Source organism: Lissotriton vulgaris, chromosome 3_1 (genome assembly GCF_964263255.1).
Source record: "Lissotriton vulgaris chromosome 3_1, aLisVul1.2, whole genome shotgun sequence".
Lineage (NCBI taxonomy): Eukaryota > Metazoa > Chordata > Amphibia > Caudata > Salamandridae > Lissotriton > Lissotriton vulgaris.
In genome coordinates, this window is record NC_141689.1 from 646,560,381 (window position 1) to 646,584,279 (window position 23,899).

General features: G+C 45.2%; 1 protein-coding gene across 1 annotated transcript in view; it reads right to left on the reverse strand.

The window, feature by feature from the left end:
* Nucleotides 1-527: 527 nt before the first annotated feature.
* RIOK2 (RIO kinase 2) overlaps nt 528-23,899 on the reverse strand; it is a 146,252-nt gene continuing 122,880 nt past the window's right edge. The window contains exon 10 of the mRNA XM_086960961.1: nt 528-797. Within this exon, the coding sequence (XP_086817087.1) occupies nt 636-797 (162 nt within the window). The 3' untranslated portion in view covers nt 528-635. The remainder of the gene's footprint in view (nt 798-23,899) is intronic.

Consider the following 23,899-nt stretch of genomic DNA (forward strand, 5'->3'; position numbering starts at 1 on the left):
TCCATGGGGTGGATTATATAATGAGTAAAGGCCGAGAATGAGGCATGTGATGGAAGGGGCATGATCAGTGGGTGGGCCATGTCCGGCTGGAGCACAGAGGGGAAGCAAGACTGCAAGCTTAGCGGTCCCTAGTCATTTTCAGCTTTTAAAGATGGTGTTTCTGCAGCTACTAACTCAGTGGCAGAACACATATGGTGAACTTTAAACATGACCATCTGACTTAGTTCTTCAGAAATAAGCCCCATCATAAGCCACTTCAGTTTACATGCCAGAATAGCGGAGACAAAAAAGCTTCTAAACATTACTTGCTCTCTGCAATCAGTAAACAACTGATTTGGCCTGGCGGATTTCTACTATTTCAGGCTAGTTTTGCCACCAAAGTGCCAGCAGATCATACTAGTGTCATAATATTCCAAGTTTGGCTTCCAGTAGGTTATAATATTGAGACGCTGCATCTTTGAGTTTTGTTTAATTTTCAACAGCAAAGCAACATGTTCTTAAAGAATAAAGAGGCTTTATAGAATCAATGTATATAAATATATTTATTTCGCAGGAAAAAAATGCTTCTTTTATGGTTACTACTCCCATATCCAAAAGATGATGGGGCTTGAAGTAAAACATTTGCATTTTTCTAGTTATCCCCAAAAATCTGCAGCGTCCACGCTCCACTTAATGTTCTGCATATTGTCGCGACGCTCTTTTGTGAAAACGTTTGCTTCTCCTTTCTGTAACCGTCGCCTCTGGGAAGCTTTTTGTTGTTTGGTCAGCTGACGTTTAATCTTTTGTTTCACCAGTTCCTGAAAGCCAGAACGCATAATGTTAAAATCTGAGCTTTGTGTTTAACAGCTGAGCAGACAGACACTTAAGAACAGGAGGAATACTCGCAAGTTACACACATCAAATTCAGATTTCATATAAATAAGAGGATAACATCGTTCAAAGTTTAACGCCCAGTTGACTGTCAAATGTGCCTGCCCCCTCAATATGAACTTACCCCCAAGTCAGCTCTGGTTGATAACAACATATTAAAACATTCCAGGCGGCAGTTAGTGCGGATGAGAGATGTGGCATTTGAGGCCACCTATATAAAGTACCAGCTGGCCTGGGTGCAATCTCTTCCCACTACAGATTTCAAAATTAATGATAACACATTCTCGCCAAAGATGGTGGGGAAGCGTAAGATCGCAAACTTTAAGAGTGTGCAAGCTCAAAGTGAAGGTTTTCAAGTTGTAACGAAACAGAAAGTAATCGAAAAAACTGACCACTGGAAATGGAAAATACCAAGCAACAGTTTATGGTTACCATATTAACCATAATAGATGCAGGTGTATTGTTTTGCTTCACAAGCAGAGCACAACTACCTTTCATGGACAATCAAAGACAGACTACAGCTGAGTGCGGTCATCAGCAGAATAGACCCAGTGGCATATCCTGATGTAGAAATGGAGGTCCTCTCTGGGAGGTGCCACTTGAATATAAGAAACAACTAAGGAGTGACTTAGTGGTGCTGTGGACAAAGAATTAAAGTCAAGCACACCATAGGAAAAAACCTTCCACCATCAGTGACAAGGCGATATTGGAACCAAAAAAGGGAAATGGGTGAATACACATACAAAAGCAAAGGCAATAATACGAGTAAAGCTAAGAATCGGTGAACACCGAAGTAATATTCGTTGTCACAAGACCAATACAAAACTAACATCTCACTATTTCCAGCAGAAACACACACCAGAAGAATTGAAATGGACTGTGATCGAACAACTGACCCAGGGCTCTGAGGCCAGTTTGTTCGAAAAAGAACAAAGATGGATATATCGCCTGGCTAGCCATCAAACGGGCCTTAATGACGATATTCCTTGGGGTACAGTGATGAAGAGATAAGAGCTTTCCCCAAGTATTGTTTATATTTGTCTTCCTGCTTTCTTCTTCATTTAATATCCTTTCAGAATGGGAAGAGATTCCCTATTATGAATAATGACTCAATACCTAACTGAATCGATATAATTAATGATTCCAAATTATGAAGACTTTGTTACTTGTGACGTGGTCCCTCAATATCTCAATGCTTATGCATATTTATTAGAGTATTCTGTGTTGATCAATACTAAATAAATTACATTTCAAATGTATTTCTAAAATGGCTTCGATTATTTTAGGTATAATAACTACCAATGACTATTTGCCGCATTTTGCAGCATGAGGCAGTTCTGAATGCCCTAAACATTTGTCCTTCAGGGGCCTATAATGTTTAAGTCCACCTAGCAAGCCGTTTTATAGATCTGGTTTGTTTATTTGAAATGAAGACATTATCAATAAAGTTCTGGCTCTTAAAGAAAAAAAGAGAGAAAAGGATAACAGTGAAATACGATTTATGGCTGGGGCTCTGGCAGTTACATAATTGTGTTTTATAAATGAGTTTTAAAATAGCGTTTAACAATAATGTAGAGGGTTTTTCCGTGTCCATTTTTGGGAATCCCTTTCATTAATTTACACGGGACGAATTCTAAACACAAACTCCGTCTTGTCGTAAACTAAAAGATAACGCCCCTTTAAGACGCGACGCATGCCTGACACGTGACCAACCTCTGACCTCTCTCTTTTATTGACGCTACGCGTCTGTAGCCTCACTTTCCGGGCGGCGGCAGTGGACATAGTAGGTTGCTGGAGGCGAGACGTTACTAGAGAAGTAAGTTTGGCACATTTTGTCAAAATCGGCACGGATTACAATTTCTTTTCCAACGCCGAGACTGACGATCCAACCCTTCTTTTCACACAGTGGCAGTAGCGTGAAAATAGCCTCCCCCGCTTAAGCCCACTGATGACAGCACCATAAATTCGTGCTGTGAGTATTAGAAACCGGCAACTCTCCATGTTCTGTTGCTTTTCCGAGTGGGTCCCGAATTCCTGGCTCGTGTTTTACATGGGTGGAATAGGGTCTCATTTTCTGCGATTTCCACGAAAACGAGGTCAATTAAATATGCACCTTTTACAATCCTAGGAGACCATTTTGCATTTGAATACTCATCATAGCCAGTGAAACAGAATTTGCAACATTACTGGCCATGTTAAACTGATGAGATAGTATGTTGTTTTGAAGGCTTGCTTAAACAAGTAAGCCTTCTTTCTCTACATGCTAAGACAGGGTAGTTACCTTCCCAAGTCTATCCCTCCCTTATCCTAAAATTTGGGCGGTTGAGGGGTTGTCACTAGGAAGTGACTTATAATGCTGGAACTAAAAGGGATATATGTATTATTGAATATTTTGTACATAATAAGAGTGTTTTGTAATATGCATTAATGCTGTGCTTTTCATTACAGTTTTTTTGGGCCCCTGGAAATACTAGGGTGCAGAAACCGAACTTTCCGGTAATTTTGATAAAAATCAATTTTTCACATACATCCACTGGTCGGACGCGCCTTAGCGAGCGCGGACCACCAGGGATATTCACGTCACTGTTCCTGAAGAAAGCTGCATGAATGAATAGAGACAGCTGAAACATGTCGACCCACCTTTGAAGGGATATAAGTGGCCAATAATATTACCACTAACAATATCCCACACACTGTTTTTAATAATATTAGCTGACCACCAAATAAAATTGTTTCGGGTACAACTAATATTTTTTAATTCACTATCACTTGCACTTAAACACATACATCAAGTTCATTTCACGAGAACCTGCTCCGCTGTAAACCAGGCGCTGAAGCACTGGAGGGACATTCGGTTCCTCCAGTGGGAACCCCATGATGAAGCATGTCACCACTAGGGTGAGTGAGGGTTCTTCTTAAATAAATATGAATTATTGCCTTTGCTTTTGTATGTGTATTCACCCATTTCCCTTTTTTGGTTCCAATATCGCCTTGTCACTGATGGTGGAAGGTTTTTTCCTATGGTGTGCTTGACTTTAATTCTTTGTCCACAGCACCACTAAGTCATTCCTTAGTTGTTTCTTATATTTATGATTGGGGATATAGGAGTGATCCTTTATTAATCCTCCCTCTCTTGTTGTTAATATATAGGTGCCACTTGAACCCAGTGGCTGGTCTAGTGGCATCTCACAGCAGATGGGAGGACAGAAAACACCTGTGACAAACTAGAGATGTGCGCAGAGCTGGTGACTGTTCAAGCTTCTGCTCTAATGGTCCTACTGACCCTTATGGGCGGTCGAATTAACATTTCTATCAAAAGGATTGGCGGTTGTCAACCAGCTGAGGCCAGGACGGCTCCTGCATTAGATAGTGTTCTATCACCAGCTGCTATGGAAGCACAATGCAATGGACATTCCCTTGTTTCAGCATTGTTGACTCAAGGGCATGGTCTAACTGCTCAAGATCCTAAGGAGAAAGGTGTAGATGCAGCTAAATTAGATCTTGAATAATGTTACGAATTAAGACAACCCGTTCATGCACAGACACCAGATAAACTACTATCAGCAGTTCTGTTTCATCCACAATCAATCAATCAAAGGGGTTCTCTAATTTCAATATCATTACCTTTATAATGTTCCACATTATATTACTTAAAACTGCCTTTCCTGGTTGTCACAGTGAGAAAAGCAAAGGAACTCCATCCTTTCAAGGGTTTAGATTTTGCTAGCCACTGTAGCTAAAAATTGCTTTGGGCATTTTAGCCAGGCCTACAGACGTGGATACATGCCTAGGGTTATTTTCGCATCAATTATCTTTCCTTTTACACGTCTATTCAACATCATCTTCTATTACTTCACCTTCCTCTTCTTTGTGGATCTTTGCTCTCCATCCTGCCTCTTTTTCTCTCTCCAATCTTCTCATCTTGTTACTCCCTCACCCCAGTCCATATCAATACACATTTGTCTGAACATCCTTTCTCATCCCCTCTTCCAGCTCTCTCCAACTTCTTCTGTTATCACTACACACTGTTTCTGTTTTGCTCTACCTTTCTCTGCTCCCTTTTCTCTTCACCTTCCTCCACCGTGAAATTTCTTTCCTCCCCTCTAAAGCCGGTCTGCCTGCACTAATCCTTTATAAGTTCAATTCTCTACATTGCTTCGTGATTTGTATAACCAACGTCTACGTTCAATCTTTCCTCATTCATTGGTTTCCTCACCAGTATCTTCAACTTTTCTTCAAGACGTCCCACGACTCTCCATTTTTCTTAATCTTTCCATTACTTTCAGAGGTTGTGTCTTCCTTTCATTCATCAGTCTTCACATCTGTGGGCATCTTTCTCAATCTATTTCCTCTCCTTCCCAGCTTCTTTAGTCTCACCACTCCTCTACCCATCTTTCTTTATGTGTCTTTATTCACTCTCTCCGTTTTTCCCACTCTACTTTCCATACCCATACTCCTTCCTGCGCTCTCTGTATATGTCCTGCTACTCTATATATCCACCACCTGACCCACTATTCACATTTTTCTCTGTGTATCTTATTCCTACCTATTTTCCTGTGCTTTTCTCCTGGAAGTTGTAATAAAGATGAATGGTAGGAACTCCAGACGTAGTCACGAGGTAAGTTTCATGTAGAGGTTTATTCAAGTATAGATGGAAGATGGTATATTCACGTATAATTCAAGGCCCCACCAGGAGCAGGTTCTTTGCTGCTCGGCCCTCAGTCTCCAACTGTCATTTCTCTCACAACCAGGCACACCAACATTCTGATCTCACATCAACATTCTAACTTTTCAGTACACATTCATACAGGCTGAGCAGCAAGAAGAGGAGATCAAAGTACAACATAAGTCTTGCTCTTTTCCCTTTATTAAACAATTCTCACTCTTGCAAAGACACTATTTACTTAGAAACAAACTATTACTGCATTGTACTTACATAAGGATCCTCAGTGACTGTTAGAGGAAGCTAAACAAGGGGCAGACTTATGCGAATTACACCTATATAAGGTTTTTTATAAATAGTTAAGGCATTTCTTAAACAGTAATTAGAACTGCTTCTCTTGACCTTCCAGTCCAACATTTGCTTATCTCCCATCTGGCTCACTTTATATTAGGGTTATAAGGGGGTACGGGCAAAGGAAGCTAAGGGTGATTTTAGAGTTAGGAGGTGAGAGAGATAAAGGAAGAAAGGGTAATTTTAGGGGTGGATATAGGTAAAGGGAAATATGGGTGAGTTTAGGGTTTAGGGGTGTAGTAGTAGTAAAGGTAGTTTAGGGGTAATTTTAGGATTTAGGAGTGGGTAGATATAAAGGGAAGTAAGGAGGGTTTATATTAAAAAGAGGGACTTAGGGGGATTACCACCAGAACGCAAAAAGGGGTGGGAGGGGTTCACCCTCTCAATATAGGATAAAGGCATGTGTTGTAAAGCTGTGCGTAGTATTGGAACACATTGTATAGGTCGACGCGTCGTAATGCACACAGTGTAAAAGCATATCTGTTATCAGTCATCTACCTGGAGGCACCTTGCATAAGAACATGTGGGTGAAGTGGAGGACTAACAGTGTGTCTAGGCCCAGCGCCATATGATAGAATAGAGAGCTCTCTCTGGTCTAGTTTTTAACGGGGGATTGCCCAGCGCCATCCACAGAGGAGCCCAGGACCAGTCCGCTGAGGGGAGTCTCGTGCTTCTTTCAAACATCTCCAGTCAATCCAGACTGAGCAACCAACAGTATAATTGATCAGGACTACATGCTTCAACCGCACAATTTAACCAGGGATTGCTAAAGCGCGGGGAAGACTTGGGGGATTGTTTAGAGTTTGACAGACATGGTGCTCTGCCGTAAACTTGGCGGAGTATCCCATCCGCCAAACTGATGTCCCACCCCGCCTGCTCTATTTAGAGTAGGACGGAGCATCATTTTCGGTGGTGGTGTCTCACTGGTTCCTCTGGCAGAAACCTTACACCTAGAGCTCAAAGGCCTCTAGGCCGTGGGTGTAAATGCATCAGGCCTTTTGTGCTATTTAGAGTGGATGGTCTGATGTACTTGTTTTCTGTTTTGGCAGTGCCAGGGAAAGTCTGGAAGTCACAAAGAGAAGGAAAAAAAAGTACCCCCTTCAGGGAGGAAAACTCCCAGGGTGTCACAGTCATTAATATTCTGTTTTACAAACCCAAACTTCCAGTTTGGGACTTTATGTAATACAGTAAGCTTGCTGACCGGCCACAGGAAACATGGGGGACGCTCAGAAAACATTTGTACCTTCAGAGGAGCCTCCATACCTTGAAGGTATAGGGATCTCCGCCAGTGCGGCAGAGAGCTCTAAATATGGTGGGCGGTAATCTGTTAGGGTGGCAGAGGTAATAAACCCGCCACCCTGGCAGATGACGCACACCTGCCAAAGTCTAAATGAGGGCTTAAGTTCCTCCAGGGAAGAAATCGTTTTTATGCGTCTGTAAAAGCTGTGCAAAAGCAGGGATTCATCAGGGATTCAACCCATTTAATTTTCAGAAACCAATTTTACAAGGCTTACATTTAGAGATGAGTTTAGGCCCCACTACCACCACCCCACACAAACCCCTCAAGGCATAGCCGCTGACAATAACTGCCGTTCGTTGCACGGGTGGCCGGGCTGCGGAGGGGAAGGGGTGGCAGAAAGGCTCCTGAAGCCCAAGACACCCCTAGATTAGCATCCAAATAAAATCAGATTTACCGCAATTGAAGCTCCCACACATGGAGAAGCAGTGGACCAGACGCTGCTGCCAGCCAGCTGCGATTCAAAGTGTGTAATGAGCCTGCATTTTCGATGCTTGAAGGGATATGACGTTCTTTTTGGGGAGAATGAGTCGGACAGGAAACGATGGTTTACTGTCAAAGATTTCTCAGGATTTTGCGCTTCCTAGATATTGACTCTGCTGAAAATCGTTAAACGATCACACATATTTCATTTTTATAAATAGGCAATGGAAGGCACATGAAATCGCGGATTACATATATCAGACGGGCGGAGGAAGCCCAGCAAATCAAAAAGTTTTGCAGTTCCAAAACAAGCATCCCTTTCTCCACATGGAGGCAGCATTGTACCGTTAAAAGAACAGAGCACAGCTAAAAACAGTTGCAGCAAGTGACAGACGACAGAAAGAGAACAGGGCACGCGATAAACTGGAGGTCAAGGAGAGTAATAACAGATCAATCAATTATTCAAGTACTTTAACTCATGAAGCAGAGAAAATAAGTACACACCGGAAGGAATTTAACAGATGTACAATTACAAAAGAATGCATTTTAGCCGATTGTGCTTTCGCTACTAAAGCCCTGAAGAAACTATCAATCGCGCTCTCAACATGCTCTGCTCATATCAGATCACGATTACATGTACAATGAGAGCGCTGATAACATCTGCAATTACATGTATAACAACACTGTGCACGGCGGGGGCGCGAGCTATAGTATCTTCAGGCCCCGAGTTACTAAAGTTAACTGGCATTGTAACCTAAGTAGACCTCTACATGGAACCCCCGTTTACCTTCGTTATCATCATTTCTTTGTGATCCGAAGAGGTCTCTCTCGCCTCTAGGATTGTGTCTTTTTGGGAATCGTTTATTTTAACATCCAAGCGTTATGCTATGTACACTGTGTGCTGCAAGAAGGGTGTGCCCCAGTCGCCATTATGGGTCTGGAAGACGAATGGGAGACGGGTAGCGTATTCAGCCCTAAATAGGTGTGATAGTCATTTTTGAAGTGGTGAAACTGGTGAAGTGGTGTTGTATAGACATCGAGTAGCCATGATGTGTGTGGCGAATTGTTAGACCTGGCACCACTGGCGTGGGTCTCCCTTCCATTTTTGCTGTTGCCTCATGTATTTTTGCTGGTGTTAGATGCTTTGGGCACTGTGCCACTGCAATTACGTTCCACAGTGCAAGTGCTCCTTATTGTAAATTGATGTATTAATCAGTGGTTCCATGTTTGACTAATTGGTTTACTTGTCAGACCCTAGTCTAGTGCACTGAGTCAAGTGTAGGGCGTGTAATCCAAATGCTGCTGGTGGGCTTGCAGCACTGGTTGTGCCAGCCACAGAAGCAGCCTTGTAAAATGTGTCTAAGGTCTGCCATTGCAGAGCCTGGTTGCAGTCTGGTACTGTCATGCTGACTGGGCAAGTGCACCCACTTGCCAGTCCCTAAACCTTCCATTTTCTTCATATCAGTCACCCCTATTGTAGGCCCAAGGGCAGGGTGCATTGTAAGTACAAGGTAGGACAAGCCCTGACGTGTGTGGCATGTCCTAATAGTGAATTACAGCCATTTTCGTTTTTCACTATTGCAAGGCTACCTGTTCTCCATGGGCCAGAATGGCCTGTTAGAGTTATTACATTTTATAATCCTACCTGTCTCAGAGAACATGGTAGAAATTAGAGTATGCCTGAACTCCGAATAATAAAATACATATTTTAATGAAGTTGGATTTAAATATTCTGTGTTTGCAAATACCACTTTTAGAAAGTAGGTAGTTGCTTGTCTAACCATTCAAACCTGCCTCTGCTAGGTTGTGTATTCCTATGTCTGGTTTTGTGAGTGACAGGGCTTGGGAATTCCAGGAGACAGGCTGAGTCACCCGGTGGTGAACAGAGAGATCTGTACCCAAATGGGAGGGAGGAGTTGCACCTGAACCTTAAATAGGGCTGTGCCTGCCTTTCACAATGCTGGCTCCACCCCCTGGGGAGCGGCTGATGTCTCTGCCCTGCACACTGAAAGAAGAGGAGTCCTGTAAACAAAGTGCTCCAGGACTGTACTTGCCTTCCACAATGCTCGCTCCACCTCCTGTGGGGCGTCTGTTGTGCATGCTCTGCACTGTGAAAGGAAAGGAGAAGTCTGGTAAAGAGTGCTTCAGAACTGGTTTGGACTGGGCAAAGACCCCTCTCCCCTCAGAGAACAAAGGATTTTGGGGTATAAATATTGAGACCCTGATCCCATGAAATCAGATCACTTTGGACTACAAGAAGAAACCGTTACTGAGGAGAGGAACCTGTAGAAACTGAGGAGAGACTATTCCCAAGCTAAAGTGCTGCTTTAGGGATTGGCCTGCAGTGGTTGCCTTACTGCCAAAGGAAGGAGAAAGGAACTTTGGTACTTTGCTTTCAACTTGTGAAGGATCTCCAAGGGCTTGGAAAAGAGCTTGCCTCCTGCTGAAGTCTCAGAGACAACAGACTTCACCCCCCAGCTCCCCAGAGTTCTTTGGAAGTGCCTGCTGCCGTTTTGGGCCTTCTGAGGGACTGCGTGTCACAAGGAGCTGGAAGCGCGACTTAACGAGAAGAAGCGTGTCACCGTCGCAACTCCGAAGGAGGGTGTCGCCGCTCGAACGGTCGCACTGCACCGCATCGGAGAGAATCGTGCCGCAACGAGGAGGAAGCATGTCGCCGTCGCTGCTGCTGCAGTCGCAACTCCGAAGGAGGGTGTCGCCACTGTAGTTTTTTGCCCTGCACCGCATCAGGAGAAGAATCTCGCAACGAGGTAGGAGAGTGTCGCCGTTGCTGTGCCTGCCGACGCAACTCCGAAGGGTGTCGCATTGCACCGCATCGACCAAGAACACCTCCCATCCCCGAGAAGCGGGCCGCCGTCAGAGCTGCTGCTGTCGCATCTTGGCTGTCGCTGCTGTAGTCGCATCGAGTGGAAGCTTCGCGCATCATGTGAGAAGAGCGTCGCCGCTGGAGCTGCTGTCGTCGCATCGTAAGGGTGTAAGGGTGTCGCATCGTAAGGGTGTAAGGGTGTCGCCGCTGCAGTCCACACATCGAACCGAGAACTTCTCGCATTCCCAAGCAACGTGCCGCATCTGGAAGATCTTCACATCTTTATTTCTTTGTATCTGAACTTTGCCGCATTTCCCATCGCTGTGACATTGCTTGTCATGGAAGGGCAGCGCAACCTAAGGTACATTGACGCAGAGTGTCGCATCTAAGAACTGAACTGAACTATGCTTAAATCTACCATCTTAAAGTAATCATAGTGTGTATTTTTGTTGTTTATGGTCTTGCGGTAACTCTATATAAAGTCTACTTATTTTTGATACAAAACCTGAGTGGTGTCCATTTGTAGTGTTGTCACTGGGTTACTGTATGTGGTCACAACTGCTTAACTTACAACGCCTCTGAGATAAGCCCTTCTGCTCGTGCCAAGCTACCAAGGGGGTGAGCAGGGGTTATTTCAGGAGTGTAATCCCCTAATCCGGACTAGAGGAGAGGGTCCCTATTTGTCACAAGTACCTACCTGTGCCAACTAGAGACCCCCAAATCTAACACTAATCCATTCCGGTTACATTATCGGTTATGTAAGTGCGGGTCTGTGCGATAGGCATGAGGAGTGTTACCAGGAGTAAATTCAGAGCACTGCCACATTTTCAACACACTGGCATGGTTTTGTAACAAGCAGCATAGCAATCAAGCGATGGGAGGTGTCTGGGCAATGTTTGACAAAGCCTCGGAGGCAAAGCGGAGGGTCGGGCTTGACCGGTGAGGAAGTGATCTCGGAGATAGCCGTACAGACCTCACATCAATAGTCAGAGACCTTAAAGCATAACCAGGCGAGATGACAAAAATCCACCATGGGAGCAGAACAGCAGAGGCATCTGTCGCTGGAAGTGAGTCCCAGCTTGTGTAGGTGAACAGGGTGTGGTAAAGCCTGTGCAAATATTTAAAATGAATTAGGCGCAGGCGATAGTTCGGGGATAGTCGCTTCGTCTGGTTGCAACAATAAAGTCAGTTAGCTTGGGAGATGTCAACACCAAGATCCTCGCCCCATGCAACACGTGTGCTATCAGTGGAGATGGAGGTGGCGGCCAGATTGAGGGCATAGATTTTGGTAACCAACTTCAGAGGGGAAGGAGACGAATACAGAAAGTCAAGAGTGATCATTGAGGGTGGAGGCAAGGGGAACGAAGGATGCCGGGTGCTGCAGATAGCACGAAGCGGATACAAGAATAAAGTGTCCATGGGACCGTCCGTGGGAGAATAGAATGTGTTCCCCGGGTTGAGATCGGCCAATGTAGTCAACCCCAGGCGAGTGGCGTGCTTGGACATCCCGGAGGGCTGAAGAGGAGGAAAAGCCGGATGCCGAACAATTGGCATCTTATTTGCTCAGAGTGCAAGACAGACGGCGTAGACCCAGCGCAAGGTCTCAACTGTGTCTATTTCTGTGCGTGGGGCTTTGGCAGGGACGAACAGGGCAGTTTGAGAGCGGCTACGGGGCCACGAGGTCCGCCTCAACCGCCAGGTCCAGCTGGAAGAGAGTAGGATGAATCCAGAAGTGCAAAAAACTGGCCTGAGCACACAATGCGTAAAGTTTAAAGTTGGGGGCACCCAGGCCATTGCACACCATCGGGAGGGTAAGAGTGTCATACGCAATCGTGGGTTGCCTACCGTCCCAGATTAAAGAGATAATCAGCGAGCGGATCCTACGAAAAAAGTGGGCAGTGAGGGGAACAGGGATGTTCAGAAAAAGATAAATTTAGGGAGGACCACCATCTTGGCAATAGCTATGCATCCGGCCAGGGACAAGAGTAGCCGGCTCCATTGGGGAATCTTGAATTCGAGCCAGTCCACTGCACGACCAAAGTTAGCCCTCCAAAGTTCATCCACGTCCCTAGTGAGCCAGATACCCAAATAGCGAGTTGGGCCTGATGCCCACACGAAAGGGAAGTCCGGAGTGAAGGGCATAGTGGCGTCGGTGAGAGGAAAGAGGACTGACTTACTCCAGTTCACCTGGATACCAGAGTAGCCTCCGAACCGTATGAAGTCGCATACTAGAGGACTGAGATTTTCCTGGGGATGGCAGACATACACCGTAATATCGTCCGCGTACACGGAGACTAAGAGGGCACGGGCTGCAAAGCCAATGCCCCTCTGGGTGTGGTGTTGTCGGAGTCTGGCCGCCAGTGGCTCATAGCAATAGCAAAGAGCATGGGTGAAAGCGGGCACCCCTGGCGGGTACCGCGGCCGAAAGGGATGGGATCAGATATTAGTCCGTTAATTCGAAGACAGGCTGTGGGTAAAGTGTATAGGAGTGAGATTTTGCGTAAAAAAAGAGGACTGAAGCCAAGACATGGAAGGAGAGAGTTCAAGAAGAGCCGTTCAAGGGTATCAAAGGCCTTAGTGGCGTCAAGAAGGGCGGCTACTACGGGGAGAGCGGGATTATTTGATGGAGGACAGAAAAGAGGGTCAGAAGATTGTGTGAAGTAGCGCGGCCAGGAATGAAGCCGGACTGATTGGGGAGAGCAATGAGTGGCATGAGAAGAAGGAGACGCGAAGCGATAAGCTTGGCAAAAATGTTATTGTCCGTATTAATAAGGGACAGTGGGCGGTAGGAATCGCGATATTCAGGGAACTTGTCCGGCTTGAGAAGAAGAGTTAGCATAGCCTCGTGGAGTGACGGTGGGAGTTGACCATTCGAGAGAATCGTTATACATGGCAGCCAGGTGCGGTACCAAAAGTTGGGTGAATGTCTTATAGAAAGAGACCATCCAGGCATACCATGGATTGTGGCAAGTATTTCCTCTTTGGAGAAGGTCTTGTCGAGGAATTCTGGGGGATAGTTTGAGCCATAAAAGCTCGAGGGTATCGAAGTACGGGGTGAGGGTATCAAAGTACTGGGTGAGGGCATCAAAGTACTGGGTGAGGGCATCAAAGTACTGGGTGAGGGCATCAAAGTACTGGGTGAGGGTATCAAAGTACTGGGTGAAGGTATCAAAGTACTGGGTGAGGGTATCAAAGTACTGGGTGAGGGTATCAAAGTACTGGGTGAGGGTATCAAAGTACTGGGTGAGGGCATCAAAGTACTGGGTGAGGGTATCAAAGTACTGGGTGAGGGTATCAAAGTACTGGGTGAGGGTATCAAAGTACTGGGTGAGGGTATCAAAGTACTGGGTGAGGACCTTGCGCGAGGGGGTAGAACCTGCAGTGTATAATTTCGAATAGTACTCTGGTACTTGACTCCGGACGTACAGCAGCGCTCCTGCTATTAGATCTGAGCGCTGCTTTCGATACTGTGTCCCACCAGATACTGATTCAACGCTTAGAGGAAGCTGGAGTAGCAGGCACCGCTCTACAGTGGTTTCGATCCTTTCTCTCAGATCGAACCTTTGAAGTGGCAATACCACCCTGCCAATCCACCATCTATCCCTTGGACCTGGGGGTCCCACAGGGCTCTTCATTGAGCCCCACCTTGTTTAACCTCTATGTGAAACCGCTAGCTGCAGTCGTCAAACAGTGGGGTCTAACGATGACCTCATATGCGGACGATACGCAGCTGGCGGTGACACATAGTGGAGACCCTGAAGTGGAGGCCCCCAGATTCCGAGCTGGACTTGTGGCAGTAGCGAGTTGGCTTCGTACCAATTGCCTTCAGTTGAATGCCACCAAAACTGAGGTGTTGGTCTTGGGGAAACATGTTGAGCTATGGGGAAACCAGTGGTGGCCTCCAGAGCTGGGCATTATTCCTTTCCCAGCTTCTTTTTTTTTTTTTTTTTTTAAATATCTTTATTCAGACAAATTTTTTCCCCCCCCCCACATTTTTCTTTTACATCCGGTATGTTTTCACCATTGTACAGTCATTTGCATCACATACAGATTTGTATTAATAAACAAATGATCAAAACGGAAACAAAAAACAAATAAGGAAACAAAAGAGAAGAGAGCCAGAATACATATTTACACCAATCATGCAGAAAGGCTACGACAACCACTAAACTTCCAAATTTTGTGTCCTACTTTCTCTCCGTGAAATCAGTTACCAAATTTCTCAGCTGCTATCCACAACAGGTTTCCTAGATTTCCATTTCTCAATAGGTAGCCATATCTTACTCCCCAGGGCTTTTGCCTTCCTTCCTCTTCTATCGTATATGGCCTTCTCCAAATTATATGTAGATAGTAGTCTTGCTACCCACATCTGAAACGACGGAGCTGATTTTTCCTTCCATGCCTTAGCTACGATTATCCTAAATACTGCAGTTACCATGAATAAAAATTCTGGATATCTTGTATTTACATCTAGGCTTACCCCCAAGATTATCAGCTCTTCAGTTAGTTTTGATTGTATTCCCAGTGATTTATCCAGAAACTCTTCTATCGCTAGTTTTAGAGTATACAATTGTGGGCAGTTTGCAAACATATGTGTTATATTGGCCTCTGTAGAGTTGCACCTTGGACACGTTATCCCAGAGGAGCCGCCCCAGCTGGCTATTCTGGCTGGTGTAAAATATAAAGAGTAAACTGTTTTATAATGTTGTGTTTGAAGTGTCGCTGAGCATAAAATAGTTCGACCATAATCTAAAGAAGTTTGCAAGTCTTCCGGTCGGGCCTTTACCTGTTCTCTCCATTTATTAGTGTATTTTTCTCTGTCGTCTATCTTATAAACTTGGAGCTCTGCATACAGCTGTCTTATTGAGCATGGAAGGCTGCTACCCAGATATTCCATTATTCTACAGCTCTTCATCCCTCCTACACCCCCTGTTTTTGTGTGAAAATAACTCCTCACTTGAAGGTATTTGAAGAAATTATTCCCAGCTATGTTATATCTCTTCTGTATATCTTGGAATGTTAAAATTTCCCCCTCTGTGTCCATTAGATCCCCCAATTTCCTAATCCCTTTTGAGTCCCATTCCCTCATAACTGTGTCACGGAAGATTTCCATTGGGAGGTCGTTGTTCATATAAAGCCTTAAATACCTGTTGTACCTTCCTAGTCCTAGTCTTTTCCTTATTGCTTTCCAAACTTTATAGATCGCGCTCAGAGTCTTGAATTTTGTGCGCTTAAAGTATGCGAAGTCCACTGTTGTTACTAGGGCGTTTCCTGCCGCATTACCTAAAAGGGCTACATATACATTAGCCGGTCTCTTTCTTCCCTCCTCCTCTTCCTGCGCACCTCCACCTAATAGCCCTTTGGAGTATTGTAGAGCTGTTGCCCAGTAATAGAATCTAAAATCCGGTGCTCCCCAACCTCCCCTTTCTCGTGACAAAGTTAAAAAACGGTATGCCCTACGTGTCTTCCCCTGAGCCCAAATTAGTTTGTTTATTACTGATTCTACTTTATTAAACCATATCCCTTCAATAAAGAGTGGAATTGTCCTAAACAAATATAAAAATTTTGGAAAGGTAACCATTTTAACAAAATTAATTCTACCCATGAGAGTCAAGTGTAAATTGTTGACCCTCTCCAAGTTGGTTTTAACTTTGTCTAGTAGTGGTTTCATATTTATCTCAACTAACTTTTCCAAATCCGCTGTCACCTTGATACCCAAGTATTTTGTATCTGAGACAACTCTTGGATCTGCAAATGTAGTATGTCTATTCTGCACTATTTGTGTTTTTCCCTTATTTATTGAGTAACCCGATACCTCTCCAAATTTTCTTGCCTCCTGTTCAATCATGGCCAATGACTCCTCTGGTGTAGGTGTTATGACAGCCACGTCGTCTGCGTACGCAAATATTTTGTACTCCTTTCCATGCAATAAAACTGGCTTAATCCACCTATTTTTTGTGAGCCTTCTCAGATAGGGATCTAAATAGATTGCGAATAGTAGAGGTGAAGCTGGACATCCCTGCCTAGTTCCCCGCCTAATCTGTACTGCGTTGGAGTATGCTCTGTTAATGCGTATCCTAGCACTAGGATGTTTATATAGCGCCTGGATTGCGGTTATATACCCTCGACCAATACCAGCCCACTCCATAGCCTTCCATAGGTACGCCCAAGAGACCCTGTCAAAGGCCTTTTCGGCATCCAAAAAGATAGCTGCGACAGGGTCCCCCAAGGCTGCTTCAGCATCCAAAATAGTGATTAGCTGTCTAATATGTTCGGTAGTTCCTTTGCCAGGAATGAACCCATGCTGTGTAGGGGACACCACCCTCTCTATCACCCTACTCAGTCTATTAGCCAATGCTTTAGAGAATATTTTTGCATCGGCATTGAGCAGAGTGATAGGTCTGTAAGAGCCCGGCTCAGTGGGAGATTTATCTTTTTTTAAAATGACAATTATGTCAGCGCCCGCCCAAGATTGAGGAACTATTCTGCCTCCCTGTGCCAAGCAGCAAATTGACCAAATGTCTTTAGCTAATACCTCCCAAAAAGTCTTATAAAATTCTACCGGGATCTGATCCTGGCCTGTTGCTTTTCCAGAGGGTAAGCTGAATATTGCATCCCTTATCTCCTGCATTGTTAGCTGCACATCCAATTTGTCCCTTTCTTCTATGCTCAATCCCTCTTGTAAGCTTTCCCTTAGATATTCCAGGCTTTTCGCCTCTATCTCTCCATCATTTTTGTCCTGCTCATACAACCTCTCATAAAATCTTCTGAACACCTCCTGGACCTCTTCAACTTTATTAACGATTACCCCACTATCGTCCTTAATTTCTTTAATCTCGCCTGCAGCTAACGTTTGTCGAGTTCTTATTGCGAGCAAGTGTCCCACCCTCTCATTATATTCATAGCATTTTTCTTTATTTGCTAAATATCTACTTGCTGTTTTTTGTGCCAAGGTAGTTCCTGTCTCTGCCTTCTGTGCCTCTATAGCCACTAAGATCTGGTCGATGGGCTCTTGTTTTTCTATTGCATCTAATAGCCTTTTTTCTAGCTCTGTCAAAGTTCTAATTTCATCTTCCACCTTTTCCCTTTCTCTTTTATTTCTACGTAATGTATAACTCAGTGTCTCCCCCCGTATTCCCGCTTTAAAACTGTCCCAGACCATATCTGCCGAGGCTGAGTATCTATTTATATCCCAAAATTGAGTCATCCATTCTTTCATCCTTACAATATAATCCTCCTCTTTCAGCAGCCCTCTCTCAAATGTCCATGTTGAGTTAACTTTTCCTATTTTTTGTGTCGTTGCAAGGCTTAATACCAACGGGTTGTGATCCGACATTATTCTTGGAAGGCATTCTATTTTGGCCCTACTGACTAGAGAGCTAGAGATAAAAAAGTAGTCCAGTCGAGCTACTGTTTGATGTGGCGCTGAATAAAAAGTGCTGCCAACGCCTACTGGATTAAATTCCAGCCATATATCCACCAGCGCATTATATCTAGCAAGATTTTGTACAGCTTTATGCACCTTTTTTTTCCTTCCCTGGTATAGACCTCCACTTGCATCTAATATTCCATTTAACCCATTAATATTGAAATCCCCACAGCAGATCACTGGCTCTGGCCACAAGGCCAACTCTCTACCAATAAAATCTAATAATGCCGGATCGTCGTCGTTTGGGCCATATAGCGATACCAGAGTACATCTTCCCATAGCTGTTTCTATGTCTAATATCACCCATCTTCCATCCAGATCCTCTTTTTTCTTTTTAATTTGGGCTATTCCTTTTCTAGCCAGAACTGCCACCCCCTTATTTCTTCCCTCTTGACTTGTACTAGCAAGGATCTCAAGCCCCATTTGGCCAAGTAGGAACTTTTCTTCAGCTGCTATGTGTGTTTCTTGTATACAGGTTATATCTATTTTCCAATAACGCAGCAGTGAAGATAGCTTCTGTCTTTTTTCCATATTATTTAGCCCACAGATGTTAATCGACATTATCCTAACTGCCATATTTCATATTTAGGACTTGCCAGCTCCACATCCGCTTTTCTGACTTTTTGTCTTTTTCTATACATTCTTTAAGTGTTACACACCAAACTTTACAAATCTGTATTTTTTTAAACCACCACCTCACACCCATGACCTCTTCCCTTCCCTCCCCCCCCCCCCCTTGACGCCCCCCACCCCGAGAACCCCCCCTCTATGACAGGCAAATAGGTCATCCCTGACCTATGCGTGTCCGCTTAGCACTGTAGAGTCGCCCCCCCTCCCCTGCCCTCTTATCGCCTTCTACATTTTCTTGTCAGGCATAATCAAGTTTCCTTCATTATTTCCTCCTGGCCCCTCTTTGTTCTTGTAGTTCTGTCAGAAACTCCCCCGCTTTAATTTCAGAAAAGAACATTCTAGTGCGACCTGCGACTATGACCTTCAATTTCGCTGGGAACATTAAGTATGCCTCTGCACCATGGGACTTAAACTCGTTAATCAATTGCCTTAGCCTCCAGCGTCTCTCCACTGTTATGTGGCAAAAGTCGGGTCTCGCGAAAAAAGTTACCCCTTCCACTGATTTTTTGGCGTCAGGCCTGGCTCTCTCCATAAGCTCTTGTCTTGCCAGATAGTTCCCAAAAAATACCAGCATAGCTCTGGGCAGTGTTCCTGAGCCTTCCTTATGGTTTTTCTTTACAAAGAGTGGATACCTATGGGCCCTCTGCACCTCCTGTTCCCAGTTCCAGGGCACCTCCGGGAATGCTCCCTTTAGCAGCTTAACAACAAAGCCTCTGGGATCTTGGCCCTCAATCCCTTCCTCAATTCCCAGGAGTCTAGCATTGTTCCGTCTCTGACGATTCTCCAAATCCTCCACCTTCCACTGTAGATCTTCCATGGCCTTATTCTGTCCCTCTTTGGTCGTTTGCCACTCATTTACTTCATCCTCTAAGCGGCCCGTTCTTTCTTCCACTTCAATGACTCTTTCCTCTACCTCTTCAAATTTTTTATTTATTTTCCTAATTGAGGCTTGGATTTTTTTTGTGTCGTGTCTGGCTCTGCGGCTTTCTGCCCTCGCCTCCATTTGCATTTGTTTCAGTGTGGCAAACATCAAGTCCAGCTTCCCCCCCTCGTTTATTGTCTCTTTTTCATCTTCCTTATATAAGCTAGAGGTAGCGGAATAGTCCCATACCAGCCTGTTAGTTGTTCCCTTATGCATATTCTGTGAGGAGCCTGCTCTTCTTCTTGCTGCAGTTTCACGCTTTTTTTGCGTGCCTCTCCCTCTAGAAGTGTCGCTATCCTCATAGCTTGATAGTGAGCCTGTCATTTCGTTTTCCTCCTCACTACTTGCTAATGTAGGCTCAGATTCAGACTGTTTCCTCTGGTACAGAGAAAAACCCATCGCCGTCAGCCCCTTCAGCCCCGACAGTAAATACTGCCCCTTCTATCTTGCCATCGAATGCCTCCTCCTGCGCAGTAGTCTCTTTGCCTTTGGCTTGTAGCTGCTCTCCTCTGATTTCCTCCTCTACCTCTTTAAGGGCTTCCAACATTTGCCCTGTATTCGATGTCAAACCCCCACAGTATGCCTCTCTCACCTTCTGAGCCGGATCGTAGTCCTGCAGTGCCGGCGTCTGTCCATGCTCCAAGGCGCCGCCGTCTGACTGTGCCTGAACTGCCGTCTGGTGCTCCGACGGAGGCTCCGCGGGAAGCGTGAGCTCCGTAGATTCCGGTTGCTTGGTAACGTTTTGGCTTGCGTCCTCGAGGACGCTCTGCGCTGCTCCTGCGGGCTGTTTGGCAGACGCGTCTTGCCGAGAACCTGTAACTCCAGGGCTTCGTGATGCCTCCGCTCTCGTCTTGCCACCAAAAGCCTCGGACACTAAAGGCTGCCGATACACGGTATCATTCCTCTTTCTTTCCGCCGCATCTCGTGTTGCTGGCGCGTTGGTAGCGCTTCTCATGTCCTTATTTTGATTTGGCATTCTCTCTTTTTCGCCGGCTTTCTCAAGCTTTCTCAGTTGTGTCTTTGTCAATGTGGAAACCGTGGGGGTTACCTTTTTGTTGTTCGTTGGGGCATTTGTTTTGGGGATAGCGCCTAATTTGCTCACATCCTTTTGCATTGATTCCTTGCTTGTAGCGCTTGTAGTGCTCGACATGGATAACTGTTGGGCTTTCTCTTTTCCTCGTGTGGCCATACCTGCAGTCAATGTCTTAAAGATTCTGAAATACCACGATTTTGTTTTCTTGATTATATTTGCCAGATTAATGAGGCCTCCGTGGTATAACGAGACTGTGAATTGCATCCTGTTTGTGGTTCCCCATTAGCGCCTGTATTCTTTTCCCAATAGCAGGAGAGGGGTCTGAGTGCGACTTACTCCCACAGCGCCTCGGCGGCCATCTTGCCCCCCGTTTTTCAGTGTTTTCCAGCTTCTGGTGTGAAAAACCTAGGAATTTGGCTGGATCCTGCGCTCACCTTCACAGACCACACGAAGAGGGTTGCAGCCACCTGCTACGGTATCTTGCGTATCTTGCGTGGCATAAGGCCGGTCTTGAAATATTTTGACCCCCCCCCCACCCGACAGCTCGTGGTCCAGGCAGCAATTTTATCTCGGCTGGACTGCGGTAGCTTGCTGATGATAGGGGTAAACCAGGCTGAGGCATCCAGGCTCCAAAGGGTTCAAAATGCCGCGGCGCGGGCCATTGTGGGTCTTCCCAGACATTGTTCTGTGTAGGGTACCATCTCGGCCCTACATTGGCTACCGGTCAGACAGCGGATCAAGTTTAAGGTGCTCTGTCTGGCCTTTTTCTTCGCCGCCGGCACTGGCCAACCTGCTCATTCCCTACATCCCTCCGAGATCATTAAGATCTGAGGCTCTTCACCTAGCAGTCTGCCCCCGTTTTAAACTTAGCAGAATGGGTGGCCGCTCGTACCGGGTGCTTGCTGCAGGATTGTGGAACTCGCTCCCGGTGCACATCCGAGCTCTGAATGATTTGTCCACCTTCAGGCGTGCAATAAAAACTTTTTTGTTTCCCGCTTCCGAGTAGCCGCCCCTTTCTTCTTTTTCCCTTTGTGTGTTATGTTCTAGTACCTGTCTAGCGCCAGGACGCCCCTTGGCTGGGGCATCTGTGCACTATAAAAATATAATTAACATAACATAACATAACATAAAACGTGCCTTAATTTCATCATGGGAGGTAGTCCGAATGGGGCCACCATCTTGAAGCGATGTGATATGGGAAGCGGCACGGGGCGGGCGAAGTAGGTTGGCCAGGGTTTTGCCGGGCCGATCGCCCTCACCAAAAGGGCGTGCTCGGGCCTCTCTACCAAGGAATGAGATCTCTCTGTTGACCTCCTTGGCGAATTCAGTGTGTTTCTCGCGAAGGCGAGCAAGTGTTTCCAAGAGCGTGTCATATCGAATAATGAATGCACTTAGGAGCCTCACCAGCTTTTTGAATAAAAAATTAGGCTAATTCCCAAAGCCGGGTTTTTAATATGGAGGATTTCGCCATCACAATTTTTGCAGTGAATGTATTGTGTGCAATTACCTTTATATCTTTTATACACACCTCAAATAATACTATGCATTTTTACTAACCCCCCCCCCCCCCTACAAACACACATCTGGAGCTTAGCTCCTAGCCAATTCGTTTTTGTAATCAACAAATCAGCTAAGGTTTCCACACACTTCAACACCACACATTCCCAATCCACACCACATAATTCAATGCAATTACACAACACACCACATACATTCAATCCACAACACACAATTACACATCATGCTGCAAAATTCAACAGCCCACCACATAATTAAACTCCACTAAATACCACTCCACAACACTAAGTTCCATTCCACATTATTCCACTCCATAACACACAATCCCACTCCGAATAATAACTCCACTACACTCAATACCACATAATTACTAGCCACATAAGTCCACATCACACCAAGCCACATAATTCCACTGCACAAATTCACTGAACAACACGTAATTCCATGCCACACAATTTCACAAATACCTAATCCAACCCAACCCACATAGTTCTACAACACACCACATACATACACTCCGTAACACACTGGCAAAAAACATTGCCATTTACAATGCCGAACGCTCTAACTCAAACAAATGCGAGACCAATTGCATTCCAAATGCTTGTTAATCTTACAGTTATTCCCTACAAACGTTACACCATAGGTAACTGACTGTGTACTACACACACACACACCTCTAAACCAAAAACAAGAGACAATTTATATTTCTGTTACAAAGAACTTAAAGCATGTCCTAGCTTTACACAAACAATTCATACCCCTTATCCTGGAGTGCAGTGTTGTTGCCTATATTTATAGTGTATTAGGTGGGTTTCCACTAATATAAACAATGAACACGTTACTTACCTTTGGTAACGCTTTTTCTGGTGGATACAGTATCTGCCTGTGGATTCCTCACCTTATAAATATCCCCTGCGCCAGCATTCCGGAAAGTTTTCGTAGCTCTCTACGTCGACGAGGTCGTCACAGTGTCATGGCTTCGCACGCGACTCCGCATGACATCACCAGAGCCATAAGAAGACCACTTCAGCATGATGACGTCAGTTCCACCCATTTTTTCTGTGCCACAGAGGCAAAACGGGCGGTCTGACCATATATACAATGCATACATAGTACACAAAATTCACACAAATACACTCAGTGTACAAAGAAAGAAGAAAGCTTGCACTTCAAACAAGACAACAATAAATAAATAGAGGTAACAAAGTCTGGAGAAGACAGAATACATCAAAAAAACGAATACCTCATCTTTTAAGGTATAAAAGGGTGGACAACAGGGAGGCGGGTGAGTCTGTGAGGAATCTACAGGCAGATACTGTATCCACCAGAAAAAGCGTTACCGAAGATAAGTAACTTGTTCTTCTGATGGATACATCTGCCTGTGGATTCCTCACCTTATGAATAGAATCCCACAGCGGTACCTCTCCCGGAGGAGGGTGTCCACCCTTCTATACCAAAAAGTCCTGTAAAACAGAACGCGCAAACTGGCCGTCCCTCCTCACCTCGGAATCCAAGCAGTAATGCTTCGCAAAAGTGTGGAGGGAGGCCCAAGTTGCGGCTTTACAAATGTCCAACATAGGAACACCTCTGGACAAGGCCGAAGTAGATGATTTAGCCCTGGTGAAATAAGCCCTAATGCCTACAGGAGGCTCCTTACCAGCCAGGGAATAGCATACCCTAACGCACAAGATGATCCATCTTGATAAAGTGCGCTTGTGCACTGCCTAGCCACTCGACCAGCATATCCAAAAAAGAGCTGGTCATCCTGGCGAAAGTCCTTTGTCCTGTTCAAATAGAAGCGAACTGTCCTCTTTGGATCTAAACAATGGAGTCTCTCCTCCTCTTTGGATGGGTGAGGAGGAGGATAGAAAGTAGGAGGGTAATCGACTAACCTAGGTGGAAGGGAGTCACCACCTTAGGCAGAAAAGAAGCCCTG